At 49.5% G+C, this 27,205-nt stretch overlaps 1 protein-coding gene across 22 annotated transcripts in view; it reads left to right on the forward strand.

Moving 5' to 3' along the window:
• TCF3 (transcription factor 3) overlaps window positions 1-27,205 on the forward strand; it is an 83,904-nt gene that overhangs the window by 50,458 nt on the left and 6,241 nt on the right. For 7 of the 22 annotated variants that reach the window (XM_044453502.1, XM_044453501.1, XM_044453504.1 and 4 more), the window contains 11 exons: window positions 4,682-4,784; window positions 6,287-6,423; window positions 7,321-7,447; window positions 10,496-10,554; window positions 13,204-13,282; window positions 14,081-14,206; window positions 15,212-15,285; window positions 16,801-16,992; window positions 18,174-18,303; window positions 21,636-21,798; window positions 22,652-22,890. In XM_044453502.1, coding sequence (XP_044309437.1) covers window positions 4,682-4,784; window positions 6,287-6,423; window positions 7,321-7,447; window positions 10,496-10,554; window positions 13,204-13,282; window positions 14,081-14,206; window positions 15,212-15,285; window positions 16,801-16,992; window positions 18,174-18,303; window positions 21,636-21,798; window positions 22,652-22,890 — 1,429 coding nt within the window. The remainder of the gene's footprint in view (window positions 1-4,681; window positions 4,785-6,286; window positions 6,424-7,320; window positions 7,448-10,495; window positions 10,555-13,203; window positions 13,283-14,080; window positions 14,207-15,211; window positions 15,286-16,800; window positions 16,993-18,173; window positions 18,304-21,635; window positions 21,799-22,651; window positions 22,891-27,205) is intronic. The other 15 variants (XM_044453513.1, XM_044453523.1, XM_044453514.1 and 12 more) reach the window with 8 other exon arrangements.

Here is a 27,205-nt window from a genome sequence, read left to right on the forward strand (position 1 = left end):
GCCTTTTCTTTCTATCTAAATTTGTAAAAGACGCACCTTTAATGCTTTCCATCTAGCTGTTTGCCTCTCCTTTTGGTTAAATTTCTTTTCCTGTAAGCTGCTTTGGTTATTTTTTTAGGGGAAAAGTGGAATTAAGACCTTAATATGAATTGATATTAATATTTAATTAATTAATAGTAAGCTAAACTCATGGCCTTCCAGGCAACTCCCTCCTCTTGATCTCAGTTCGATCACAGAGTGGTCCAAATCCTGGAATTGTTGAATTCCACATCTGCGTAAATTATGCAGCTAAGATCCTGCTATTTCCATAATATTATTTTGATTCTGCTTTGTCATGTGGAGGAGCATGGGGTGTAAAGCTGTGTCCCCCCCCCCCCCCAAGTTCCTTCCTCTTCCTAACGGCTGGAGATCCCTATTCAACTGCCACAGTGGCATCTGAGATCTTGGCAGGCATTGGCCAAAACCCATTCGAGCATTTCTTCCCAATCATAAGGACTAGTAACCTTTGAAATCAAATGGCAGCAGCAATCCCCAAGTAGTGCAATTCTTGAGATTCCTGTGCGTGAGCATGCATGTGGAATTATGGCGTTTGTTCTCATCCAAAAAGGTTGTGAACTGCCCTGAGAATTTCAGTTACTGGGAGAAATAAAAACCACAGTTAATTAATTAATTAATCAATTAATTAAAAGCACTCTCTGAGACCAGGTTAAATTTTATTAGCCTTATATTGATTTTGTTCTGTTGACTATTCCTACAAATACTCCCCTTCCCTATCCAGAATTCTCTGTCAAATCAATCTTCCCTCTCCCAATTTTCTCATTTCCTCATGGAGGGAGACACCCACCTGCCCCCCTTCAAGCTTTGCCATCCTGTCCCCCAAATGCCCCATCACCTTCTGCCTTGGGGTCCTTTTCACTATCTCCCATCTTACACACAAGCAGTTCAGTTCGTTTTCAAACGTTCTTAACGAGGTCTGTGCCAATCAGCTTGAATAAGGGAAGCTGCTGCAGAAAATATTTGTATCTTTGGGGAGAGAGCTCCCCCGTTCTGCTTTCTAGGTGATGGGTCGTGAACTGCAGGGAGGGATCTTCTGTGTGGGACTGGCCTTGGAGAGGGGTGTCCCTGGGGTCCCTTTCTTTTTCCGCTGATGGAGGCAGTGAGCAAGCTGCAGCCCGAGTGGAGGGGGAGAGAAAGCAGCGAAGGAGGTGCCGTTAGATTTAATGTTTCCTGTTGGGGGTCAGCCAGAGAATCCTGGACTGCCTTCTGGCCGCCTTATGCAAGGCATCCCATGCTGTAGCAAAAACCACACTGGGCCTTTGAGCGCTGCCACGTGGAAGCCATTTCAACACCCGCTCCCGGTGCACCTTTTTCTTTTCAAAACTCCTCCTAGATCTGCAAATTCCCAATTCTCTTGGCTGCCCCCAACCTTGCCCCATAGGTCAAGTTTATGCAACGGTGAGGGTTGGAGGAACAACATTGGATGGGGTGGTACGTAGCTGGGAGAGGCATGGAAAGATCTTTTTGCTCTAGCGTTATTGGTTAATTAGCATCCTGGCGTAATTTGGGTATTTAGAAGGAGGCTGCGCAAAAGGAAGTTTGCTCTTTGCTCCACTTCCAACAAATTCTTTTAAAGCCAGAGAATGATAAAACATCACAACACGTGCACACTGATTCAAAGGAAAGGGGGAGAAAACCCCTCCTTTGGGGAAACTCGGTACTTTAGAGCCAAAACTTCCATCTGATTCCTTCTCATTGTCTTTTCGTCTCACCTCAAACCCAAGCCAGTGGGTTTCTTTTCCACATTCTTGACGCCAAGGTTTGCAAGCCCCCACTTCCCCCTGTAAATTCAGTGTATTTGAGCCTCTGTCTGGTTGACGAGCATTTCCCTCTCCGTTTCTATTTTAAGGCCCTCCCCTTCTGCTTCCCTACACCCTGGCAAGCACTTAGAAGTGGCGTTTAGGCAGAGCAGTAAATTGCAAACGAATAAACTGCATCGGCACTTGTGATTCCTATGCTGTGGCCCAGTGGGGGGCTTCAGGAAGCCCACCAGCCCTTCCCAGTGGAGCCCCCTGGAATTTTGCCTCTCCCGCCTGAGAGGAGCCAAAAGGGCCAGCACCGAAGGAAAGGAGCTGCCCTTTCCAGTTCAGGAAGTGAAATGCACGGAAACTCGCGGGTGCTGGGTCACCCTTGCCGCTGTTTGCCGGGCGACGCGACCTGAGACCTTGAGGGTTGCTGTCATTGTTGCCGTCTCCTTTCTCAAGGCTTTTATCTGGTGCGTGCGTCTCCATTTTTTTTAAGTGGCTCTCCCCCAACTCGCTTTTTGTCTCCTCCTCCCCTCCCATCCCAGCTCCACAGCTGCCTGGAGAACTGGCTGGGCGCCAAGTACTGGCAGATGGTGCCTTGCTATTATTCTGCTTCACTCCAGTCTCAGCCCCGGCTCTTGCTATTTAATCAAATTATAGGGAAAGGCAATTTACTGGTTTTCTTATTCTTTGTCGCCGGCTTCATTCCCCCACTCTGCCTCCCCGCGTCTCTCCCGCGTCCTCCCCCCATTGCTTCCAGCCTGTGTGCTCTCCCACCCCCTCGTCTCGCCTTGGTACCCTTTCCGCCTCCCCTCCCTCCCCTCCGTGCCTCTCTCTATATTCACACGCACTGCAGAGGGGAAAGATTTGGGAGTGTAAGCAAGGCTCAGCCCCTTTGCCCGCTTCCTCCCACCGTCTCGGAGGGAAGACTGTGGGACAGAAGGGGCGGAAAGCCACGAGAAGGGGCTTTAGCAGCAGGCAGGAGATGCATCAAATCCTCGGACCGTCCTGCTTAAAACACAAGCCTTCCCCCACCGGTGTCACACAAGTTGAGCGGAAGGTCGCGTCTTTCTTACGGGCATGTGAATCTTCGAGAGGGTTCGATTTTGCAGGCTCATTCTGAAACTCTCAGGGCCAGTCTCAATATCGGTTTCTTTCGGTCCTTGGATTAGTAATTCGGATACTCGGTTTCAGCCTTCCCCATCTGACACCTCACCTGACCAGTGCTGTGGAAGTCCCTTGGGGATGAGCGTAGGACCTCCAGCATCCAAAGCAAATGTTCATTCTGAGACCCCAAGTTTTGCACTCCTTGGAAGAAGAGTTCCAGAAGACAGCCATCCGTCCTGGCTCTCCATTCAGTGCCAGCCAGCTCGGGTCTCCCCCTGCTGAATTATGATTTTTTTTCTTTCTTTAATCTCTCTTCCCCAGGATGGGCACAGGGCTGCTGCCCTCACCAAGCCTCCATCCCCTGAACACTCTCCTACCAAGTTCAGCACATGTTGAAAAGATTGCAGGAACTAATCTAGCCCTGATTTAGTAACTGTGCCTTTTGTGGCTCCCAGTGCTCACCTGAACCTCTCTTCCCAATGCTCACCTGAGCCTGAAATGCCTTCTCCTTCCTCAAGCAGGTGCCATTAGGTTTGCCCCCATCCAGCCAGGACTCTTTCCTTTCCCGCATCTATACCCACAACAGTTCTCACGATGGCTCACAAATCAATAATATCATATTAAAATAGAATGTATAAACAAAACATTCAATATAAAACCCATCAGCCCTTAAAACACTGGGAAAACAAAAATGTTTTGACCTGTTGCCAAAAAGAGTAAAGGGTTAGTGCCAGGTGCACTTCTTTGGGCAGCAGTTTCCAAAGCTGGGGTGCTACCATGGAAAAGGCTCTTCTCTGGGCACCTGCTCTTCTAATCTCCTTCAAGGTGGGCTCCCAAAGAAGGACCTCAGGGGAAGATCTTAAAGTTCGGCTGATGTATATGGAAGGAGCCACTCCTTCAAAGGTTCGGTCCTGTATCTCCCACCCTCTTCTGCAAGCTCACTGGTTCACATGGTCCCAGCACCTGTTCAATGGAAGAACTGGAGTATTGGACCACCCCTGTTTAAATATTCCCCCCTGCCAGGAAGTTTACTGCCTCTCACCCTGACTTTCCCGACATGGTTGTTGCACAAATGACGTGGTTGTTGCACAGTACCAGTAACTAAAATTATCTGTTTCCCTGTAATTATGGCCTATTATTACAACTTGCTGCAGCGCGCCCATACAGGTGGCCGAAATGTGGCATTGCAGCTGTGGGCTGCGAAGGACAGGGTTGGTCCAGCCAGATGGCATAGACTGGGGGAGCATGTCACAATCCCACACCGCGCACGCGTGTGTGTGTGTTGTGTGTGTGTTTTGGTTCTCCTCCCTCTGCATCGGAATTTAGACTGCAAGTTTTTTCAAGCAGAAGCTCCAGTCTTTACCCACCAACTCGTGAGCTGCGTTCACAGGACTTGCTTCTGAGTTAATTCTCATGCTGCCTGGTTTGTTTTTGTGAATCAAGCATCACGGGGCTACTTCTTAATCCAAAGAGCTGCAAAGTTTGGTGCATCTGCTTGCAAGGTGGGGCTTTAAAAATGTTCTTTCTCGGAACAGCAACAATGCCTGCTTAAGTTTGCACTTTCTTTCCAAACGTAGGAAATCCCTCCACTTTTATATCTAGTTCAAGGAACTCGCTGTCTTTTTGCTTAATGAGTATTTTGGGTTTTTCAACCTTGGGGCAGGAAGAGGGGATAAAAATGCTGTGATTATATAAATAAAGCGTATGCCTTGGGAATTGCAGAAGGGAGTCTGGCCTTCCTGAGGTGACGCTCCACCTTATTTGCCCCACAGGTGTATCCTCCCAGTTCAGGTGATGAGTACAGCAGGGAACTGGTCGGCTATGCATCTTCCAAAGCTCCCAGCACTGTTTACCCTGGAGCCTTCTACATGCCAGGTAAGGTACCTAGGAGAAGGTGAATTAGCTCTTCAGTGCAATGTATGTGTTCCTTTTCTTCCCTTCTCTTCTTCTAAGGAAATCAGGTCACCATACCTGAGGTGAGGCAAAAAAAAAAGAAGAAAAAAAAAAGCTTGGCTTGGTGCTAAACCATGGACTGGTTTGCTAAAACCAACTTCCTGTGGTGTTCCTCTCAAATCAGTCCTCTCAGATAAACCATGGTTTGCTCACCAGCTGCACACTGCAAACTGTCTGTAGTTTGTTGTCAGTTTACAATGTCTGGCTTATTTAAGCCATGATGTGTTTGGATAGCTGCACCTGTTGTTTCTTCCTGGCATATTTGCACTGCCATGTCTCCTAAGAAGGAAACATAAAGCTATGAAGAGACTCTGAAGTTTTGCAAAAGAGGCCAGAGAGTAACAAACTAGACATTGGGAATATAAGATGGATTATCTGCAAGGCAATTCTGGGCTGTAGCAACAAACCATGATTAACATAAACCATGGCTTGCTAATCTGTGGAAGTACAGTCTGTGGTTGAGAGGCTGGCCAGCCCAAGGTTCTAGTCCTCCGCTCAGTCATGAATAGTCAGTCATTGTTCCTGCTCTGGGAACACTCCTTGAAGGAGGCTAGGAAAGTGAACACCCGGAGGAGGGCCTTCTCTGTGGAGGCACCCCAACTGTGAAATGCGCCCCCCAGAGAGGTTCACCTGGCACCAACGCTTTATTCCTTTTGGTGCCAGGTAAAAACCTTTATATTCACCCAACATTTTAAGGTTCAAATAATTTTAATCTGGTTTTATTATATTCTCAGTCACATCTTGTTATTGGATTTTTTATTGTTTATGTATTTATCGCTTACTTATATTGTAAGCTGTCCTGAGACAGTTGGATTGTGTAGGACAGGATAAAAATATTCCAAATAAATAAATAAAAAATAAATGAAGCTTACTGAGTGACTTCAGGCCAGTCATTTGCTCTTGGCCTAACCTACCTCACAGGGTTGTTGTGCTCTGTTGAGCCACCTTGGGTTCTGTGCAAGAGGAAAAACAGTCTGGCATTAAATGCCGTATAATAACTGCTCCTACTACTCTGTGCGTTCCTAGTCTGGAATGCTGACTACTGTGTGTGCCTTCCGTGGTCCAAAGCAGCAGGAATTACTGGTACTCAGGACTGCTTTAAAGGCCTCCCCAGGGCTGTGAAGGTCTCCTGGTGCTCTTGGCTTTTCGGAACGCCGAGTTGCCCCAGGGATGTGGAAGTGGGGGGGCCCCAGGAGCAAGGAGGTGTGGAAGTGGAGGGGCCCCAGGAGCAAGGGGGTGTGGAAGTGGAGGGGCCCCAGGAGCAAGGGGGTGTGGAAGTGGAGGGGCCCCAGGAGCAAGGGGGTGTGGAAGTGGAGGGGCCCCAGGAGCAAGGGGGTGTGGAAATGGGGGGGCCCAGGAGCAAGGGGAGAAGAAAAAGCGTCAGTGGCAGGAAGTTCTCATGTTCTCTTCTCTCTGCCGGGCAGATGGACTTCACAACTCGGCCGATTTGTGGAGTCCCTCCAGTGCCATGAGCCAGTCCAATTATGGAGCCATTTTGGGGGCATCCTCGCCGCTCCCGCAGTCCAGCAACTTCAGTGGTCTTCACCAGCATGAACGGATGGTAAGGAAAACTGCTTCATGGCAGCAGGGGACAGAATCCAGCCAAGGGAAGATGCTGGTAAATAGCAGTGGTGCAGTGCATTTTCCCAGTTTAATTTTGTTAGTATTTTAATGCTAATATTAGAGAATCCTAGAACAGTAGAGCTGGAAGGGGCCATGAAGGCCATCAAGTCCAACCCCCTGCTGTTGCAGGACACCAGTTCACACCATCCCACTCGGATGGCTGGTTGCCTAGTTTCTTTTGAATGGCTCCAGTGTGGGAGAGCCCCCACCTCTCCGGGCAGCTGGTCCCACTGCCCCATTGCTCTGACAGTGAGGAAATGCTCCTTGCCAGTGCTAGCCTTATTCAGAAGTAAGGGGCAGGCTCCTATGTCTATCCAGAAGGAAGGAGGACTAAATTGCAAACCTCTTTGCATGGAAAAGCACTGATTTTCATCTGGTTGGGGACAGGGGCATGCTGGGAAATAAAAGCAACTGGTTCCACTGTTGTATTGCCCTGACAGTGAGAAAACCTCTCCTGATATCTGGCTTGTTACAAGCCGATCAAATCCTATGTAATACTTCTAAAGTTCCTAAAGTAACAAAGACCTTTGCATCTGTAAAGAGCACTTAGAAGAGGATTGTATATTCATATTTTTAACAGCTGCTCTTGCTTTCAAAAGCCAGGGAGAGGAGTTCCCATTTTATTTTATTATTTTATTTTATCTTTTCTTCTCATAGTCTCAACATTTCCAGACCACAGTATCTCTTTAGGCACAAACGAGTTTGTGGGGAAGAAGGGGGCAAACAAGTCCAGTTCCTGTGCATTTGAGCTTTATCTCTGTGAGAACAACGTATATATATACAATTTCCATATTGTGCTACCCCCCCACCCCCGCCCTTCTGCTGCCCTTTCTAGAATTTTCAGATGCATTCAGGTGAAGTCAACGGCGGTCCCCCATCAGTCTCTGGGTTTTCCTCGGCCTCCTCTCAGTACGGTGTGTCCAGCCACACCCCCCCAATCAGTGGGACAGACAGTGTGATGGGTAAGTTATGAACCTCAATTCCCGGGGCTAGCAATGTATCACTAAATATTAAATCTTTAGTGTAGATTTACCACAATATTTTGTTTACAAATATTATGCTTTCTGCAAGGATGGCACCTTTGCTGAATTTTTAAGAGGAACCCAAAGCATGTTTTAAAAGACAGCCTAGAGTCCCTCTGGCTCCCTCCATGGGTGCCTCTGTTAATAAATCCATTTATTTGCACTGTAGATCGAATCAAAAATGTATTTGCTAGTGGAAGTAGTTGTTCTGAAGAGAAGTAGTTGTTCTGAAGAGGCTTTTGGCAGTGTGGCAGCTAACTTTGTTTGGGGATGCCTATTCCATGAAGCAGCCTGGCTCTGGCAGGATTTTGAAATGCTTGTATATACGGGGTGTCTTTTCAACAGAAAACAATTCTCACTGCTACCCAAGGATGTACCTGCATGGTAGTTTTGCACAGAGCAGAGGAAAGCATTGGATCCAGTACGGGTTCTTGGAGAACCTGGATGTTGTGACCTGTAAAAATTGCTTTGGCTTAATTTTCCATAGCATGGGAGCTGTTCTTGCATCATTCTGGTCCTCATGGTCCAGCCACCAGGAAACTTGTCTTGCTATATTTCTGCTTTTGAGCAGAAGTTTCCCATATACTTTTCAACCATCAGGCTGGAAACTTCTTGTTCTTTTCAAGGAACTTTGAAACGGACGGACAGTATCACTGGATTTTCCGGAATGCGTGCAGTGCAGACCAGCAGTGTGGAATATCGTTCAGTCCAGAGGGGTGGATTCCTTGTCGGGAAAGTGCTTGGAAGCTGGGAGGGGCAGAAGGGCAGAAGCCAAAGTCGGGAAGGCCAAAGGCAAAAATATCTGCACATTTTACCTTGCTACGTCTCAAAAAATGTCTTAAGTTGGGGAAAAGTTGCAGAAAAGTCAGGGATCAGGGGGAAGGGGACACAGCCAGGAGGAGAGAGTGGGGGGCCCTTTGGGGGAACCCAATGGGCTTTTGCACCCTTCCATCCATGGAAGGCGCTGGCTAGCAATGGCTGCTGGCTATCAGCAGCCCGCGGTTGTAGCGCACGTGGCTCAGAAGATCTAAGGGACTGTGCCCTTCCTTGGTTTGTGGCGTTTGGGTGGCAGCGGAAGTGGGGACCAACCGTGTGGGAGAATCACAAGGTGCGACAAACTCCCGATTTCTCTGCCCATTTTGCCTTTGGTCCCATTCGGGGGAATTCCCAGCCTTTTCCTTCTGCTCCCCACACGCAGCTCTCTCGCTCTCTCAGCCCTTCCCAGCACATGTAGGTTAATCCCCCGGTGGGGGACAAGGGGACTTGAGAGCGGCGGAAATAGATCTGTTGAGCTCTAAGCTGCTGTCTGGGAGAGTTGCTGTTAATTCCTGCACCCCCCTCCCAGGACAGTCCAGCATGAGCCTCCCCCTCGCCTCCAGCCCCGGCAGCAATGCATATGCTTGGAAGCGGGTTTCTGTTTACCCATCATCCTCAGCTCACCACCCCGCGGATTTGGGAGGGTGCAGGGACCACCTCACGTTTCCCCCACGGGTGACCTGCGTGCAGGCAGAGAGGCTAATACGGCACTTCCCCACCAGATGAGGCTCGGTTCTAGGGATGCCGGGGGACATCTGTACCCCTCCAGGCACCCTTTGAGGACAGGCGTGGAAGTCTCTGTGGCGTCCAGAAAGAGGAGATAAGGTGGGCTGCCGAGGGCCCTTCTGCTCAGGGCCCAACCGGGGAATGCCGGGGGGGGGGTGTTTTGAGGCACCCAGAGCAAACCGCAAGCCTGCTAATCTCTGTGCCCCTCACTAACCCCTCCTGCAAGTCCTTTTCCTGCTCTGGGCACTCAGGGAAGTTTGCAAGAAGGATCCCTGACACATCTCCCTGCAAAGCCCCGCCGTGACCTGGACTTTCCGCAGGTTTTAGCGGAACAGGTGCATGGGGGAGTTTTTTTGGGAGAAGGAGTTTCCTGGTGCAAGGCACTTGGTGCTGGAAGGCTGCAGAGTCATCAGCAAGCAGGCAAGATTTCCTTTGGGTAGGAGGACTGGATCAAGCATAAAAAGAAGCAAGTGTGGCATGAAGGGGTTCCCCATAGTGTGCGTCACTGCGGAGAAGTGAAATATCTGAGGCGTGGGAGTCCCACCACAAGTCTCGTAACATTGCTCTGGGTTTCTGAGATACTAAGCCCACATGTCTCCTACACCCATGAGGACTAGAAACATAGAAACAGAGCGAGTCAGAAGGGGGTCTCCTGGGCCACCTAGTCTGACCCCCGGCTCCAGCTGGCTCCACTCACAACATGCCCACCATGTGCACGTCCAGCCTATCCTTTAACACCCACACCGATGGGGCCTCAACGACCTCCCGGGGAAGCCCATTCCACACCCTTGGGGTCCCGACCGTCAGGAAGTGCTTCCTGGCATCCAAATGGGACCTTGGTTCCCTGAGCTTGGCTCCATTGGAGCGCATCCTGCCTTCCTCTGCAGGGGAGAACAGGTCTCTACCCACCTCCGTGTGACATCCCCTCACATACCTGTATGTTGCCAACAGATCCCCCCTGAGTCTCCTCCAGGCTGAAGAGACCCAGTTCCCTCAGTCTCGCCTCGTACAGCTTCCCCTGCAAACCAGCCACCAACCTTGTGGCCCTTCGCTGCACTGACTCCAACCTGGCTAAATCCTTCCTGTAACGAGGGACCCAAAACTGAGCACAATACTCCAGTTGCGGGCACACCAGAGTCGTGTAGAGTGGCAGTAACACCTCTCTCGATCTAGAAGCCACACTTCTGGCTATGCAACCAAGGGTGGTGTTCGCAACTAGCATCTTTCTGATTTTCAAAGTTCTGAACCTTGATTTTTTGAAGTTCTGCCCCTGAAGTCTGATAGCTGCTACTGTGGGACAGTGCTTCTGTCTCTTGGGGCGAGTGAGTTCATAGCCATGTCCTTCTGCGCATGGAATTGACCTTCTGAAGCCACATTGCTATCCTTAATCCTTCCTTTGTGTGTGCCTTTTTCCTACTCATTTTTTCCCCTGCTCTCTTGCTCCAGGTAACCGAGGGACTACAGCCGGCAGTTCAGGAGATGCACTTGGAAAAGCATTAGCTTCAGTAAGCGTTGACATAAAAGCTTCTGAAAACCAAATGTGTGATCAGTAGTTCTTTTGTATTTCCTTTGCGACGGGGATGTGCTGGAAAGGTTAAAACTCCCTGTATGTTTTGGCACCAAGTGTTTAGTACCCTCCTTAATCTTAGGAGAGGTGTTTTAGCTTTTTAGAATGGGCTAGAATAACTGCATTATTTCTTTCTTTCTTTAAACATTTTTTACTGCGTCCTTACCTGGATGAGCACTGTCTAGCAACAGTGACACATGCTCTGGTAACCTCCAGGTTGGATGACTATAACCCACTCTCCGTGGGGCTGTCCTTGAAAACAGTCTGGACCCTTCAGCTGGTACAGAATAGAGTGGCCGGGATGCTGACGGGGACCAGTCATTATTCCCGTATAACACCAGTCCTCTACCAGCTCCAGTGGCTCCCAGTTGAAGTCCAGGCCCAATTCATGGTGCTGGTTTTGACCTATAATGCCCTGAACAGCTTGAGACAGGAATACCTGAAGGAACATCTCCTTCCTTATCTGCCCTCATGCCCCTTAAGATCAGCAAGGGAGGCCCTGCTCCGGGAACCCTCCCTGAAGGAGGTAAAAAGGACATCTACCCAGAGCAGGGCCTTCTCTGTGGTGGCGCCCAGATTGTGGAATGTGCTCTCCGGAGAGGTTCGCCTGGTGCCGAGCTTATATTCTTTTTGGCGCCAGGTCAAAACCTTTTTATTCAATCGTTATTTTAAAAATAGTATCTTAATGTTTTAACAGTCACTTTTGGTTTAATTTATTTTACTAGTTATATGTTATTTATTATACTGGATTGTTTTATCGTATTTTGATTCTAATGATTGTAAGCCATCCTGAGATGCTATGCCTAAGGGATGGCATATAAAAGTTTTTAGTAAATAAATACTGTTCCTGTTAGCCTAATGGTTCTCTGGATAGTTGACAAGATTAAATTTGGGATCCACCAATAGATCAGGGGTCAGAAAATCAGCGGCAGAGAAATGGAGAGTAGCTCTCTGGGGAAGATTTGCCCTGTAGATCTGCAGATCTGAGCTGCCTGCTTGGGAGGGAAGTGTAGCTAAAATTCCGCATGCCATCCCCATCTTTAAATGACACAGACAAAAACTCACAGGGTGCAAAACCCACATAAAAAGTGACTCTCCGGACTGCCCATTGCTTCTTTGCCATGCTCTTTGCCAGGGAGTCTCCCTGGGGGGCGGGGGGAGGGGAGTGGAGCTGGGGACGACCACAAGAAACAAGGCATTTCTGTCCTTGGCTGCTATTTTTGTTCCTGGGTGTTTGGTTTGGGTGCTCTTGATACTTTGGCTCCCCCAAATGCATGTGTAGGATTATAACTCCCACCTGGAAAGCACCCAGGTGAGTAGAAGAGTATGCCTGGGTGCTACCTGTCTCCACCTGTCTCATGACAGGGGCTTAAAATTCTGCTTTCATCAGCCTGAGCCACTTTTGTTTCTTCCACACCATGGTCCTCCTCAATAGATATCTAACATTAATAAGAAGCCATTCTGGTAAATTTTCTAGAAGTGTTTATTGGTTGCTCATTCCCCCAAATGGGATCTTCTTTTGGGAAGGAATTGTTATGTGCAATATTTCCAATGTGAGGGGGGTGTCTAACGAGAGCAGGGTCTTTTTGGTTACAGCACACCAGTTTCGGAATGAGCTACCGAAAGAGCTACACCTGGCATTGACTTTGTATTGTTTTGGTGCCAGGTGAAGATAATTTAAGTTTCCCAGCTTGTGAACAGTCAAACTTTTAAACATCCTTAACCTTTTAATGGGCCTGCAGGTGGCGCAGTGGTTTAAACCGCTGTGCTGCTGGGCTGGTTGATCGAAAGGTCGCCGGTTCGAATCTGCACAACGGGGCGAGTCCCTGTTGCTCCATCCCAGCTCCTGCCCACCTTGCAGTTCAAAAGCCTGCAAATGTGAGGAGATAAAAAGGTGCCACTTCGGTGGGCAGGTAACAGCGTTCCGTGCACCTCGGTGTTCAGTCATGCGGCCACACGACCACGGAGACCGTCTGCGGACAAGCGCTGGCTCCCTCGGGCAGGAAACGGAGATGAGCACCGCCCCCTGGAGTCAGGCATGACAGGGCTTAATGTCAAGGGGAAACCTTTACCTCTAACCTTTTACAGTGCTTTTTTTGTTAAAAAAAAAAAAAAGGTGCCAGAACTCACGTTGCCACCGGCAGTAAGCACTCAGTGTGTGACCACACACACCAAACCCAAGCCGAGCAGCGTCCCAAGCCAGGCGGCGCGGACACAAAAGCAGCCCGCAGGCACTATGTTAATGATGTTTGCTGCTGACCTGCTACGCCGGCAGGCGATTCAAAATCACTTCGTGAAATCCATTGGAAAAAAAGGTGCCGGAACGCTGTTCCGGTGCGTTCTATGACAAAAAAAAGCCCTGAACTTTTAACATCATTCCGCTTTATGCTGTCCCACCACTACACCTCCATGCTGAAGAATAGCAGTTGCTATTATAGTTTTTAGATTAATTTCTGTGTGTTCCTTTTAAACTTTGTTTAACTTCTGTTAACTGCCCAGAGAGCCTCAACTATTGGAAAGCATAAAAATGAAATAAATTGTCTTTCGCCCCCTGCTCACTCAAAGCTCACCCTTTTTTCTCTTTCAGATCTATTCCCCAGATCACTCTAGCAATAATTTCTCTTCAAACCCATCCACCCCGGTGGGATCCCCTCAGGGAATCACAAGTAAGTCAATAATTCTTCCAGGGCAGGGAGGAGAGGCAGTCGCAGATCCTCCTAAGAGCAGCTTGGGTCACCCTTTGAGGGGGGAAGACCCCCCCAGCACCATTTCCAGGACCAGGACCAGCCAAACACAGGTTGGGTCTTCCTGCAGAAAAGGTTCACGCTGCATCACAAAACAGCTAATTCCTAAAGAATTAAAGCAGCCACACACACACTATAAATATTATATATATTTAAAGGCAGATATCCTGTTAAAAATAACAGAGGGCAGTTTTGAGTCCCTACTGTTTTTTGCAGAGACCCACCACCGAAAGTGACATCTTGTGTATTTCACAAGACTGTTCGACTTTTCTGGGTTATGCGATGTTGAAAAAATATCCCTGTGGAGGTCTTGTGAACGGGAACACAGGCACATGATGCGTCATCCTCCTCCTCTCAGCCTTATCCCCATAACAACAACAATATTGTGGTTTGCTTTAGTGATTGTAAGCCGTCCTGAGATGCCATGCGTAAGGGACGGCATATAAAAGTTTTGATAGATAGATAGATAGATAGATAGATAGATAGATAGATAGATAGATAACTCAGTGAGGTAGGTTGGGCTGAGAGTCTGGGACTGGCCCAAAGTCCCCCAGTTGGCTCCATGTCTCAGTGGGGATTAGAACCCAGATCGCCAGAGTCCCAGATCCATGCTCTAACCACTAGGCAACACTGGCTTAGTATTTATCAGAGGGATTCGAAAGCCTGTATCTGCTTAGAATGTACTAAAATGGCACTTTCTTAACTGTTAAATGTTTCCAGTGCTAACTCCCAGTAGCCACTTTGACACTCCAAGTATGTATAACATCCGAAGATTCAGCCCTTATCCCATTGTGAATCTGGGCAGCCCGCAGCTGATGATAGAACTGCCTACGGGCCCCATACCAGGTTGGTCGCAAAACCCTGGATGCAGAAATTCTTAGTGCCTCTTCTACTGGAATTTATTTACATGGCTTGAGCATGAAAACTCTTAAAAACTGTTCTGAGTTTTGTTTTGTTTTTAATTTTTATTTTTTTCACATCTTCACAACATTTCGGTGATTGAGACAGAAAATACCACGAGGGCTACTGAACTTTTCCTTCTCTTCTTTGGTGGTTTTGGGGTCTTAAACCTTTCATAAGTTTGGGATGAGCATTTGAGACCTTGGGGGGAAACAGTTGTGGGGAGGAAACGAGGCGTCTGACGTTTGTGATTCCCTGGCTCCATCTAGTGCCACATGGAAGAATTGCACGAGCCGGTCACTTGCCCAGGGAGCAGATACGGCACTTTTGCCGCAACATCAGACATTCCCGTTCCCTTGGTGACAATTGACCCATCAAAGAAATGGTTCTCTTTCACCTCCAAGCGATTGCCCTCATTCGCTAGTGCTTGGAAACGATGCCTGAGGCGGTGGCCAAGGTTCGTTTTGGCTCCCGTCTGCCTGGCCCAGGAGCAGTCCTTTCGGAGAGACTGCAGTTTTAGCCAGGGGACTGGCTGCCCCACATTAGACAAATTCATAGGGGGGGTCAGTTACCCATGCCTTCGTGTCAGTGGGGCGTGTGCAAGTTCCAGCTTTAGAAGCAGAAGTGAGCTGTTGTCCTTGCGTTCTTTCTCGTTCGCTGCATGCTAAGATGGAAGGTGCAATGCCAGAAAGCCACAGCACCCCTCGCAGCCTTTGCCGCGGCCCACAAGCATCCCAGCTCAGTCGAGGGTGTCAGGATAGGTGTGAGTCTGAGTCACGTGGTGTTGGCGGCCAGTGCAGGGCACGGCTTTGAAATTCACAAACAGCACAGCTGAAGATCTGCCCTGAGCCACGTTGCACTGGGAATGTATATCCGTGGATGTTTCTCTGTGCTCCAGAAGGTGTCTGATCCACAGCTAAAGCTCTTCTCCGTCTTTCTCTTCCGTCCCAGGTTCTTCACAGTGGCCCCGCACAGGTGGACAGGGTGCTTTGTCACCTAGCTACGAAGGGACCCTTCATACCTTGGTAAGCATCTCTGAATTTTCTCAGACATCGCATCTGTCTGGAAGTGGCTAATGAGCTAAATACATTGCCTGGTTCCAACCCTTTTTATTTTCCCATTATTTTAACGTTTAATTGGTTTTAATGTGGTTTTATATTAGTGAATTATTTATTTGTTTGTTTGTTTTAAACTTTTGTATACTGTCACCACATGTCTTGGCATCTCGGGATGGCTCACAATACATACAATTAAAAATAGTAAAATGATCTTTATGAATAACAAATTCGATAAAAGATTACATAAGGACAAAAAACCGAAAACAAAAAGAGCGACACTTCAGCGATAAGATATTAGTTTTTAAAATAGCAATTACATAAAACGGTTTTAACCTGACACCAAAAAGAATATATTTATTTTATTTATTTAAAACTTTTATGTGCTGTCACCACATGTCTCGCATCTCGGGACGGCTTACAACGTCCCGAACTCTGCGCCAGGCGCACCTCTCCAGGGAGCACATTCCATAATTACTGGATGTTGTGCCTTATTTTATCTGTTGCTTTGTTGTACACCTTTCAGAGATGCCAGTAGAGGGATGGTATATAAAAGCCTTAAAATAAAAAAAAACTGTTTGTTTGTTTGTTTGTTTAAAACTTTTATATGCCGTCCCTTCTGCATGGCATCTCAGGACAGCTTACAATATTGGTACCTCTTAGCAGAAGCTTCACTGTTTCTGGTCTCCTACAGAATTTTTGCATCTTGGGCAAAAGCAGGTGTCCATTCTTAGCTTTGGTCCCTGTTTCTAAAAGAGGATGGGTATGTTTTACCAACAGAAGCAAGAAAAGGAAACCTGAATTCCACCTTCATACCCTTTCCCTGCATTCTTCACTAGTTTCCCCTGTACACATCTAGAATACTACTTCATCTATGTCTGTGCACCCAGATTTAAGAAAGGTGCAGAGAAATTAGAAAGGGCCCAGTGGAGGGCAACAAAGATGATCCAGGGTTTGGAAGCGCTGCCTAATGAGGAGAGACTGAGAAAACGGGGCAGACATGGTTTGGAAGAGCCGGGAGGGGAAGCATTGCCCATGGAAAGAGACTGAGAGAACTCGGCCCTGAGAAGAGAAGGCTGAGGGGGACATGATATCCCTCTATAAGTCCCTCACAGGCTGCCGCAAGGAGGAAGGCCAAGATCTCTCCTTGCTGATGCCAGAGTGCAGGACGCGGAATAATCAGCTCAAGTTGCGACAACCCAGATTCAGGCTGGACGTCAGGAAAAGCGTCCTCACTGCCAGGGCAAGACAGCAGTGGAACCGGATGCCCGGAGAGGTGCTGGGCTCTCCCACACTGGAGACATCCAAGGAGAAACTGGACAGCCCTCTGAGTGGGAGGGTGTGAACTGGTGTCCTGCAACTGCAGAGGCTGCTGGGCCCGCTGGCCTTCATGGCCCCTTCTGACTTCCCTCTTCTGCGTTTCTCCCTGCCGGCCCTTTGTGTCTCAGCCACACCTGCAGTGACCATGTCTCCTCTTCCCCGCAGCAAAACAAAATGGAGGACCACCTGGATGAAGCCATCCATGTGCTGAGGAGCCATGCGGTGGGCCAGAGCAACCACAGAGAGATCCATGACTTGCTGACCTCGGCGTCCGCGCACAGCACTTCTGCCAGCGGCCTCAGCCAGCCCTTCCCCGCTGCCGCGGTCTTGCCGATCACCAGCCGACACTCCAGCCTGGTAAGAGGGTCCAGCACACACGGGACAAGCGATTCCTTAGAAGTTTGCACTCGAGGGCCGAGGTGCGCGAAGAACCGCGCAGTAGCTTTCCTGCCAGGCTCCAAGACAGTCCCGGCAGTGCCGACCTGTAGTGCCCTATCCCGCTAGAGAATTCTAATAGCTCTCTAGCGGGCTGAGTGAGAAGCCTCTGCTCATGTCAAGAGTGCTGAGCCCAGACTGGGGCTTCTCCCAAATCCTTCCCATTCAGTAACTTTGTGGGTCAGGGAGGCTCTCACCGGTGCAGAGCCAGCCAGCTGGGACTGGACAAGCCCTCCAGCTTGTCTAGGACGAGGCATCGGCTCTCACTCCTCGCCTGGGTCCCCTCCCAGCTCTTCCAAACCATGTCTGCTCCCACGGTTGGCCAGGGAACTGCAGGCCTTGATGGGGCTACAAAAGCTTCTGCGCCCCTTGGATCCTCCTGCCCAGCCCATCCCAGAAATGATTACCTCCTGCAGTGCAACCTCGCCTTCCTTTTCATGTCCCCCGGCAACTGGTGTACAGAGACATCCTGCCCCAGATCCTGGTGGTAGCATACAGTCATGAGGATGAGTGACCATGAGGACTAGTAACCTTCTCCATGAACTTGTCCAGTCCCCTTTTAAACCCAGCCCAATCGTTGGCCCTCACCAGTGGAGGTAAATTCCACAGTTTAACGCAGCTCTGTGTGAAGAAGTTCTTCCTTTGGTCTGCCCCAGATGTCCCACTGGTGAACCTTGCGGGACGGCTTCTTTGGGTTCTGGAAGAGGGCAAGAAGGTCTCCCGGTCCACCTTCCCCCACTGCCCCCAGTTTGGGGAAGAGGCACAGTTGGAAGCCTGGCCTCTTGACTGCTGCCCGGCTCTGCTCTTTGGAGTGTCTCCACATTGTCTGCATCACAGAAGGTGTTGTCCTGCGGACGTTTGCAGAGTCCCAGCAGGGAGAGCTGCATCATGTGCTATCAGCCAAGTCAACTGGGGGAAAACAGGACCCAGCGCTCAGAAGCCTCTTTCCATCCATCATAGGAATCCTACCTATTCCCTCTCCTGAGGTTTCAGGCTCCCAAACCCATCCCTGGGGTCATGAGGGCTAGAAACTTAGCTTTCGATGAGGCTGATGAAATGAGAGCGAACTGTGTGGCTCACCTCCTTCTGTTTTCCTGTTGCAGGTTGGGGGAGGTCATGCTGAGGATGGCCTCGCCAGCAACACCAGCCTACTCCACAACCATGTCACACTTCCAGCCCAGACTAGCTCACTCCCGGACCTCAACCGAGGCCAGTCTTCAGACGCCTTTAGTGGTAAGGCTGAAGTGCTTGTTTTCCGTTGAAACACCAAGTCCCTGCTGGTGCAGCTGAGCAAGCAAAAGAGGGAGCCAGTTGTGAGAACGGCTTTCCCAGACTGGACTGGGCTCTCAGCAAATTGCCCTTCAGAAGTTCACAGACAGCAAACAATACCTGTTGCCTGCACCCAGTTCTTCTGCATTCCAAGATAGACTGCCATGGAACGCAGAGGTTCCATTCTGTCCCCTGACCCACTTCACTCTGAAAGGCTGACAAAGCTGCCACAATCACTGTTTAGAATTTTGAACCATCCTCCATTCTAAAAGCAATATGCGCACTGTTTATTTTTTATGACAACATTCCTTTATTACATTTTTATACTGAGCAGGGCAGTTCACAACCATTTAAAAACAATTTAAAACATGAAATACAGTATAGAAACATAGCGAGTCAGAAGGGATCTCCCAGGCCATCTAGTCTGACCTCCGGCACCAGCCGGCTCTGCTCACGACATGCCCACCATGTGGACGTCCAGCCCATCTTTGAACACCCGCACCGAAGGGGCCTCAACCCCCTCCCGGGGAAGCCCATTCCACACCCTCGGGGTCCTGACTGTCAGGAAGTGCTTCCTGGCATCCAAATTGAACATTCTAATACAAAATTTAAAGAATGAGAACAATACATTTTTAATTATTTGCATTAAAAAAGAAGATACAGAAAATAAAAGTGGTAGAAAAAAAGAATACCAAGGGATAGTACAGTAATATAGCACATTATTTCAACATCTATTTAGTTTATAGAAAAGCAAGAAATTCTCTTCTACCTACAGTTAAGTCAATCAGTTCTTAATTAGAACTTGTAAACAAATTGTTCTAGTTTGTAATTCTTTAAGCCAACTAAATGTCCAGTCTTTCCAAACTATTTATTTATTTATTTAGAACATTTCTATGCCGCCCCATTTGCAAAAAGCCTCTGGGTGGCTTACGAAACAAATAAACAATCATATAATTAACCTTAAAAAATCCGGAAACTTCTCGGCACAAGTATAAAAACCCAATAAATACAATCAATAATTAACAATTAAAATAACTTTTAAATAAAAATGTCTTAGCCTGGCACCGAAAAACAAATAATGATGGCACCAGGCGGACCTCTCTGTGGAGCGCATTCCATAGGTGGGGCGTCACCACAGAGAAAGCCCTCCTCTGGGTACTCACCCTCCTAATATCATTCACAGAGGGTTCCCGGAGAAGGGCCTCTGCTGCCAATCTTAGAGGGTGGGAGGGCAAATATGGAAGAAGGCGTTCCTTTAGGTATCCAGGTCCCAAGCCACTGAGGGCTTTATAATCACCAGCACCTTGAATTGGGCCCAGACTTCATAATAAATAGCATCATAGCTTTGACATTAAGATAAAGCTCAGTAATCATATTTTAATGAATTCTATGACATCACAAAAGATTTTAAATACAGTTTACAATTTAACATATGCTGAAGCCGACCATTCTTGGGAGAATGGCTGAGAAAACCAGAAGGGCTTCACCTGGCACTGGAAGAAGGAGAAAGCTGGTGCCAGGCAAGCCTCCCTGGGAATTTCATTCTGTGGGTGAGGTGCCACAGCAGAAAAGACCCTGTCCTAAGGAGCCACCCACCTGACCTCCTCTGGCGGGGGCCGGACTTGAAACGCCTCAACACAAGAAGAACCCCGCTGGGAGTAGCAACCCAGCATCCCACCTTGCCGGAGATGGTCTCCTTCGCCCTCGCTGAGCCCCATTTTCTAGGGACACCTCCCTGCCACTCCCTAGAATGCTGCAGAAGGATTCAGCTGCTCTCAGCCCCAGATACACCTTTCCCTACTGTCACTGGATATTCCTTGGTTGGGCTCCTCAGAGCCATCGCTGCCCCCAGCTGTCTTTTTGCTACATGACACCAACACCGCACCACCCCTATCCCTGGCAGATGGGCGGTCCAGAAATACGCTCTTTTCTTTCACTGAAAGGGCAACTGAGACTTTCCAGGGCTTGTGCACAGAATCTGTGTGCACAGGTCTCTTTGGGTGTGCCACAGCTTGGCGCCTAAGCCATGGGGGGTAGCTGCTGCCCCACAAGCCAAGGGGTCCCTCTGCATGCGTCAGCCGGTCTGCGCACCAAGTGGCGCCCTGGGAGTTTGTGGGGAGGAAGGCGGAAGCAGATTGCGTGCAAAAGGCAGGGAACTGGGGCTGAGTCGCTTCGCCTGCCCCACAGTGGAGACGCTTGCCCTGCAGCCTAGCAGAAGTATGGGGTGAGGCCACCCCTGGGGTCGCACCTAGAAGTGCTCTCACCCCTTTCTCCTAGCATAGGGCTTTTCTTTCTGTGTTCGGGGTGAGGCTGAATAGTTTATTTATTTAAGACATTTGTATGCCGTCCTTTGCAAGAGCCTCAGGAAAGCTTACACGAATAAAATTCCAAAAAACATAACAATCTAATATAATATTATAAATAACATAAAAACATTCCACAATATAATTAATACAGATAATAAAAAAATAAAAACTCAACTGTATACAAATTAGCAGTATTGTTAAAATAGTATTAGTTGTTAAAATGAGGATTCAATGAAAAGGTCTTTACCTGGCGCCAAAAAGAGTAGAGGGTTGGCGCCAGGCAGACCTCTCTGGGGAGCATGTTCCATAGTCTGGGTGCCACCACAGAGAAGGCCCTCCTCCGCATGGAGACCCTCCATACCTCAGGTAGGTCCCTTCTCTGTCGTCCCCTCCTATGGTCAGACTGTGGGGTCACAGTCCTGGCTCCCCATAGAACCCCCCTCCCAATAAGCATCAGCTGGTGGGAGCCATTCCTTAATAGGGCTGGCCTCGGTGGAGGACTGTGCGCTGATGCTGGGTTGTCGCAGCTCCCTTCTCGCCACCAGGCCTACCTTAATTTTAAAACATTTTGTGGCCAGAGCGGCTGGCTGAGGAGTGCATTGTTTCTGCGCTGCTCACTTTAGCATTTCAAATATCTTCTGCCGTCGGGCAGCCCAAGGCGTCTTCCTGCATTCTGTGTCAGGGCGGGAGACTCCGCTTTATTCCTGCTTTATGAGGGGGCTGCAACACACGCGCATGTGAGCTCTTTGGCCTTTTAAAGTCTCTCTTCCTTTCCGCAGACGGGCACACAGGTTTTAAAGTACAATTAGGGCTTGCATGTATTGGGAATGCAAAAGCAGCTGGGAAACCGGGAATGGGGAGACTGTGGGCAAGTAGAAATGTTTGCATGGTGCTTCATGGCTAAAAGGATTGGCTTGGCTGCATAAAGGGGGTCCAGGGGTCGTCCGGGTGCAGCTGCGTTTCTCACCTGCAGGTCTGTTTCCTTCGCAGGCTTGACCGGAGGGCTGGGCAGGGGGAGTGTCTCATCCGGCACCAGCGAGATCAAACGGGAGGACAAGGAAGACGATGAAAACACCTCTGTGGCCGACAATTCGGAGGAGGAGAAAAAGGAGCTCAAGTCGTCTCGCAACAGAACAAGGTGCCCAATAAACAGGTGTCCACCTTTTTCTGTTCCCGTTCTGGGGCTGGCAGGGTGGCCGGGAAGGGAGGAGGAGGGAACAGCCCCTTCCCCGCTCCAAGGGACCCTCACACTTTTTTCAGCTCACAAACCGGGCTAGAGAATCAACCGCAGCAGTGTGGCTGCTTCGAACTCCTTGGCGCTTCCGGCAAACGTCGCGGTAGGAGCTTCCGCACTAACTTGATCGGGGCCGATCTGGGCAAACAGGCCTCGGCTTCTAGGGAAACGGCAGCGATGGTTCCAGCCCTGTCTCTGAGCCCCGCCAGTTCGGTTTTTTGTTAACGGTGTTTTCAGATTTGCTTTTGTTAGTGCTGTGTGTGTAAGAACAGACAATCCATTCTGATTTTCTGCTCCCCCCTGCACCATGCAGCGTTGTCTGGGTAGACGTGCTTGGCCATTGCGACGACTCATCGCACCTCTTCCCAGACCACAGGAATCCTTCGTCAATAAGATTGCGACGGCCGGCATTGCCCTGCAGCCGTGCTCCTCGAGGGACCGCGGGCAAACCTCTCTGCACTTGCTCAGCTCCCCAAGCAGCATTTGACTGCTTCCTTCTCCAGGGGGTTTCTGGGACACAGTTTCTAACTCACTGACCCTCAAAGGCTGCAGAGCAGAAAGGAGAGGCTTCCCACCTCTTCCAACTCAGCAATACGGTTTTTAAAGAGCGCAGTGGCCGATGCTTTGTTTCGTTTTGCTTTCGTTTTGTTGTGTACGGGCACACGAGTTGGCGATCCTGTTTTTTTGCAATGTGAACTTGTTCCGGTGCTGAGGTGTGCACACAAGAAAAATGTCCCCCTCCCCTTGTTTCATTCTTATCTCAAATTATCAGTCACGATGAGGATGAGGAAGACGACCTCCTTCCCCCAGAGCAAAAAGCCGAGCGAGAGAAAGAGAGGCGGGTGGCCAATAACGCCCGCGAGCGCCTGCGTGTCCGCGACATCAACGAGGCGTTTAAGGAGCTGGGTCGTATGTGCCAGTTGCACCTTAACAGCGAAAAGCCTCAGACCAAACTCCTAATCCTACACCAGGCCGTGTCGGTTATTCTGAATCTGGAACAACAAGTTAGAGGTCAGTGAGCTTCCGACGTGGTGACATTTCACAACGGCATGGGCTGTCTGTCTGGTCCTCCCAACCCCCCTGGCCTGCACTGTGGGGGCACGCCTGCCCAGCACTCTCCGCCCCCGATGCTCCCTCGGACCCTCGTGCCCTCCTCCTTGTGGAGCCTTCTCGGTTTTGTGTTTCGCTTCTCTCTCCCGTTTTTGTTTTCTTTCCGTTTGGCTCCCTCGCTCTCCCATTTCGCATTTGCAACGGGAACCCAACACTGGCTCTCTGCATGCTGCCCTTGTGTCTGTGTGGGGCTCCTCTTCCTCTCCTTCCTGCGTAGGGCTGGACGGCGGTTCATCCTGTACCCAATTGCTGTAGCGCCCAATAGCGGGGACCCGAGGTTCTGGAGAGGGGCCGCAGCGGGGACCCGAGGTTCTGGAGAGGGGCCGCAGCGGGGACCCGAGGTTCTGCAGAGGGGCCGCAGCGGGGACCCGAGGTTCTGCAGAGGGGCCGCAGCGGGGACCCGAGGTTCTGCAGAGGGAAACAGCAGGGACCCGAGGTTCTGGAGAGAGGCCACAGCGGGGATCCAAGATTCTGGAGAGGGAAGCAGCGGGGACCCGAGGTTCTGGAGAGGAAAGCAGTGGGGACCCGAGGTTCTGGAGAGGAGAAAGATTGACTTTCTCCCACACGGAGCTCTTAGGATAAGGTTTACACAAACCTGCACATGCAGCTTCCCTCATGAAACTTCCTTTATTCCTCTAACCCTTCCCATATATCTTTTTCTTATCAGCATATCCTTAAGGGTTAACCATTGTAGGCACAGCTAGGGAGAAATCCACAACCCGAAAGCAGATCACGTCATTCTGCAGAGCTGCGATTCACCCCCATGCGGGGCCCTTCCTGCAAGAAACATGGGTGGGAGGTTCTCACCGGCGAGCAGCTGTTCCCTGCAAGAGGGATGCCTCCCTGAAGCCCATAGTGAACCCGAAGGGTGCCAAGCCGCACGCCCCCCGCAGCCCAGATAAGTTCCCCGTGGGGAGCCTTGGCTGCTTTGGTTCAGACTCTTCGTTTCCAAAGCCTGGGATGCCTCTCCTAGTAGCTGGAAGAGCTGTAGCCTCAGGTGCGTTGCTCTTTTGCCCCACCCCTTTTGTGTCAGCCCCGCCCACGCTCGGAATTCAGCTGCCGGGAAAATCTCCGGAATGGAATTTGGCCCCCAGACTGAGTGGTTCCACAGCCCAGGTGCAGGTTCTCTGGCCAGGCATTCCATGGGAAGATGGCTGGGTAGACATGTGCCCCTCTCTCTCGCTCTCCCCTCCCTCTCCCTCTCTCTCTCTCTCTCTCTTCCCCACACATGACACTTAAGCTGGGAGGGCATATTTATCCATAGCAGCTTTCCACCCTAACAGGTATTAAAAATGACTCAAACATGCACAAGTGCTTTAACTTCCTCAGCTGGGGGAGTTAAAGCATAGCCTAGGATTATTTATTTATACATACATACATACATACATACATACATACATACATACCATTTCTATGCTGCCCCATTCGCAAAAAGCCTCGGGGTGGCTTACAACATTAATAAATAAACATAAATATTTTTACGTTTTGTTGTGAGCCGCCCCAAGGCTTTGTTGTGATGGGGGCGGCATAGAAATGTTTTAAATAAATAATAAACAAACAGTTATATAATTAGACTTTAAAAACTGGAAACATCTCGGCACATACATAAAAACCCAATAAATACAGTTCATAAATTAACAATTAAAATAACTTTTAAATAAAAAGGTCTTGGCCTGGTGCCGAAAAACAAATAACGACGGCGCCAGGCGGACCTCTCTGGAATAGAGACAAATCCCCCAGAAAATTGGGTTTTAAGTCATAGGGACTAGCACCTTGGGCCCGTGAAAAGAGGTTTGGTGATGGTGAGCTTAACCTGTGCTGAAGTGCCCCAGGAGGGTCTGAGTGTGAGGATCACCCCTCTCTCCATTGTCCCAGTCCTGTTCCCAGTTCTCAGTGCCAGATTAACTTCCACGGCATAGCATGTCCATGCATGCTTGCGACCCAGAGAGTCCCAGCCAGGCTGAGCTCGGAAGCATGTCTGTGGGGGAGAGAGAGGGAGAAGGAAGGGGTGTTTGTGCTTGGTCTCCGCAGCTGGTGTACAGCTCCCACCAGAGGGGGCGGGCAAACTTTTCCTCTGCTGTGAGTGTCTTCATGCTCAGCTGTGCATGTGATCCTTGGATTTTCCTTCCTTGGCATCTGTCCAACAGGTGCATCTCGGCCAGGTTCCTCTCACCCTCGCCTGCCACCGGCAGGGGCTTGTTTCACCCCGTGTGAGACACGGGGCTGTTCTCTGCTCTGCTCTTGGGCTGCGACGCTGGAATCCCTTTGCACTTCTTCTGCTCTAACCTCCCCTTCCCCTTTCGCCTGCCATAACTTGTATAACTTCATTATTTTCCGTGTCTGTATTTCTCTTCCCCCTCTCCCTTCCCCCCCTCCCCACTTTCCTACAGACAGACCCCAGCCGTAACCTCTCGGTGGTTCTCACTCTCTACCTTGATACTTGCTGCTCGCTTAGAGAGACAGAAAACATCAGAGTGCAGGGAAGCAGGGCAAGGCACATCGCAATCTGAACCATGACTGAAGAAGCCGGGGGTCGGGGCATGGCTCACGCTTATGCACCCTAAACCAGCTCCGGTAGCTTTTCTCCAAAGATTTTTCTGCAGGGATGAGAAAATAGTTGTAAACAGGACACTGCTCTGCTTTGCAGACCGGAGTTGGCCAGATATGGCCACCGGCTGGTACCTTTTCTCCCTTCCGGTCATCCTGGTATGATTGGGGGTCATTTTCCCACAAACAAAACCCCAGACGATTGTGATTCCTCTGTGTTAGCAACAATAGCTTTTGTGTAAAAAAACCTGCGACTTCACAGCTTGTTAAAGTGTATCTTCAAAAAGGAAAGACTTCATGAGACTTAGGGAAGATTTCAACATTGGCTCCGGGGCAATGTTGTACTTCTTGGTGTTTTCTTGTAGGATGTGGGCTTAAGGCCCGTCTTAAGAGGGAAGCCAAGCCAAACTGAGTCTCCTTTTCTGGCTTGGTTGCTTGTGGATGCGAACAGCCAGAGGAAAGGCACTTCAGCACCATCTGGCACAAAGAGGCTGTTTTGAGCAACTTGACAGAGTCAATCTTGTAGGAAAGGCCGGTTCCCTCCTGGCCCAAGACTACCTTCTTCCGCTTAGGATGATTAGAACTTAATAAAATGCACTCAGATGCAATTTCTGCCTCTCTGGCCTTGCATATTCCAGGTGGCAACGTTCCCATCAAGTTCCTGAGCAGGTGTGCTTAAAGGAAAGGTGTGATCCAGGACTTCCACCAAATCCATCCATCCAAGGCAGTTACGCCTAAGTTTGTGCAATGGAAATGGGTTGCTCTGGGGCAGAAGGTTGGTCCCCAGGTGTGACAGGACTAGAGAAGAGGGTGGGTGGGGGAAGACACTCTTGGTTCAGCTGTGTCAAGAATTTCAGGGCTTGGCCAGCATTCACAGATGCTTTAGCCAGTGTTGTTCCCCAGGCATGCATTTCTTTTGCAAATCTTGGCCATTCTTGAAGGACCATTTTGCCTTTGTACCTTGAAGGAGAGATGCAGTGGGTGGATCCGCCCTCTTGCACAGACTCTAACTGGTGCTTCAGGCCCTAAGCAGAGAAACCGTAGGAGAGCAGGTGGCTTCTAGTCATGGAAACATTCATGTACAAAGGTGAATGCACATACTGTTTTTCTACAGTCTTCATGTATTTGCTAGACCTCTTTTCATTTTGGTACATGTGCATTTTAGTGTCCCTAGGAAATCATCACATCATTTTTATTATTACAAAGATGACTTTGACATCTTGAAATACCAATTCACAGTGGAATCTTGGCACACCACTGAGTCCAGAACTGGCTTGTTCGAAAGAGTAGGGTTTGGACTTAAGCATCGAGGCCACGGGGTCTCAAAATCACGTGCAAGATTTCCAGAGAGCCCCAACGTGTCAACCACGAGGCAGATCTAGTCAATTCTTCTGGTGGCGAAACAAACCAGCGACTTGCCAGCAGTGAAAAAGGGTTTCTAGGTTCACATGTGCCCTTCCTCCAAAGCGGCAAAGGAGAGGGACCACTTTTCCTTGACGAGTTCATGCTTTACTAGGTGGAGAAGCCTATTATGCATGTAGGAAATCAATTTCCATGAAGGAGAGTATGCATTTTCAGTAGCCATGCAGCTACTGACAACCCGAGAGAGCGCAGGGCATACACAGAAGCAATCAACAGCTGCTTTATCTCTGAGGGGGTAACAGAAGGG

The sequence above is a fragment of the Varanus komodoensis genome, unplaced genomic scaffold (genome assembly GCF_004798865.1).
Source record: "Varanus komodoensis strain SLA01 unplaced genomic scaffold, ASM479886v1 scaffold79, whole genome shotgun sequence".
NCBI classification, from domain to species: Eukaryota; Metazoa; Chordata; class Lepidosauria; order Squamata; family Varanidae; genus Varanus; species Varanus komodoensis.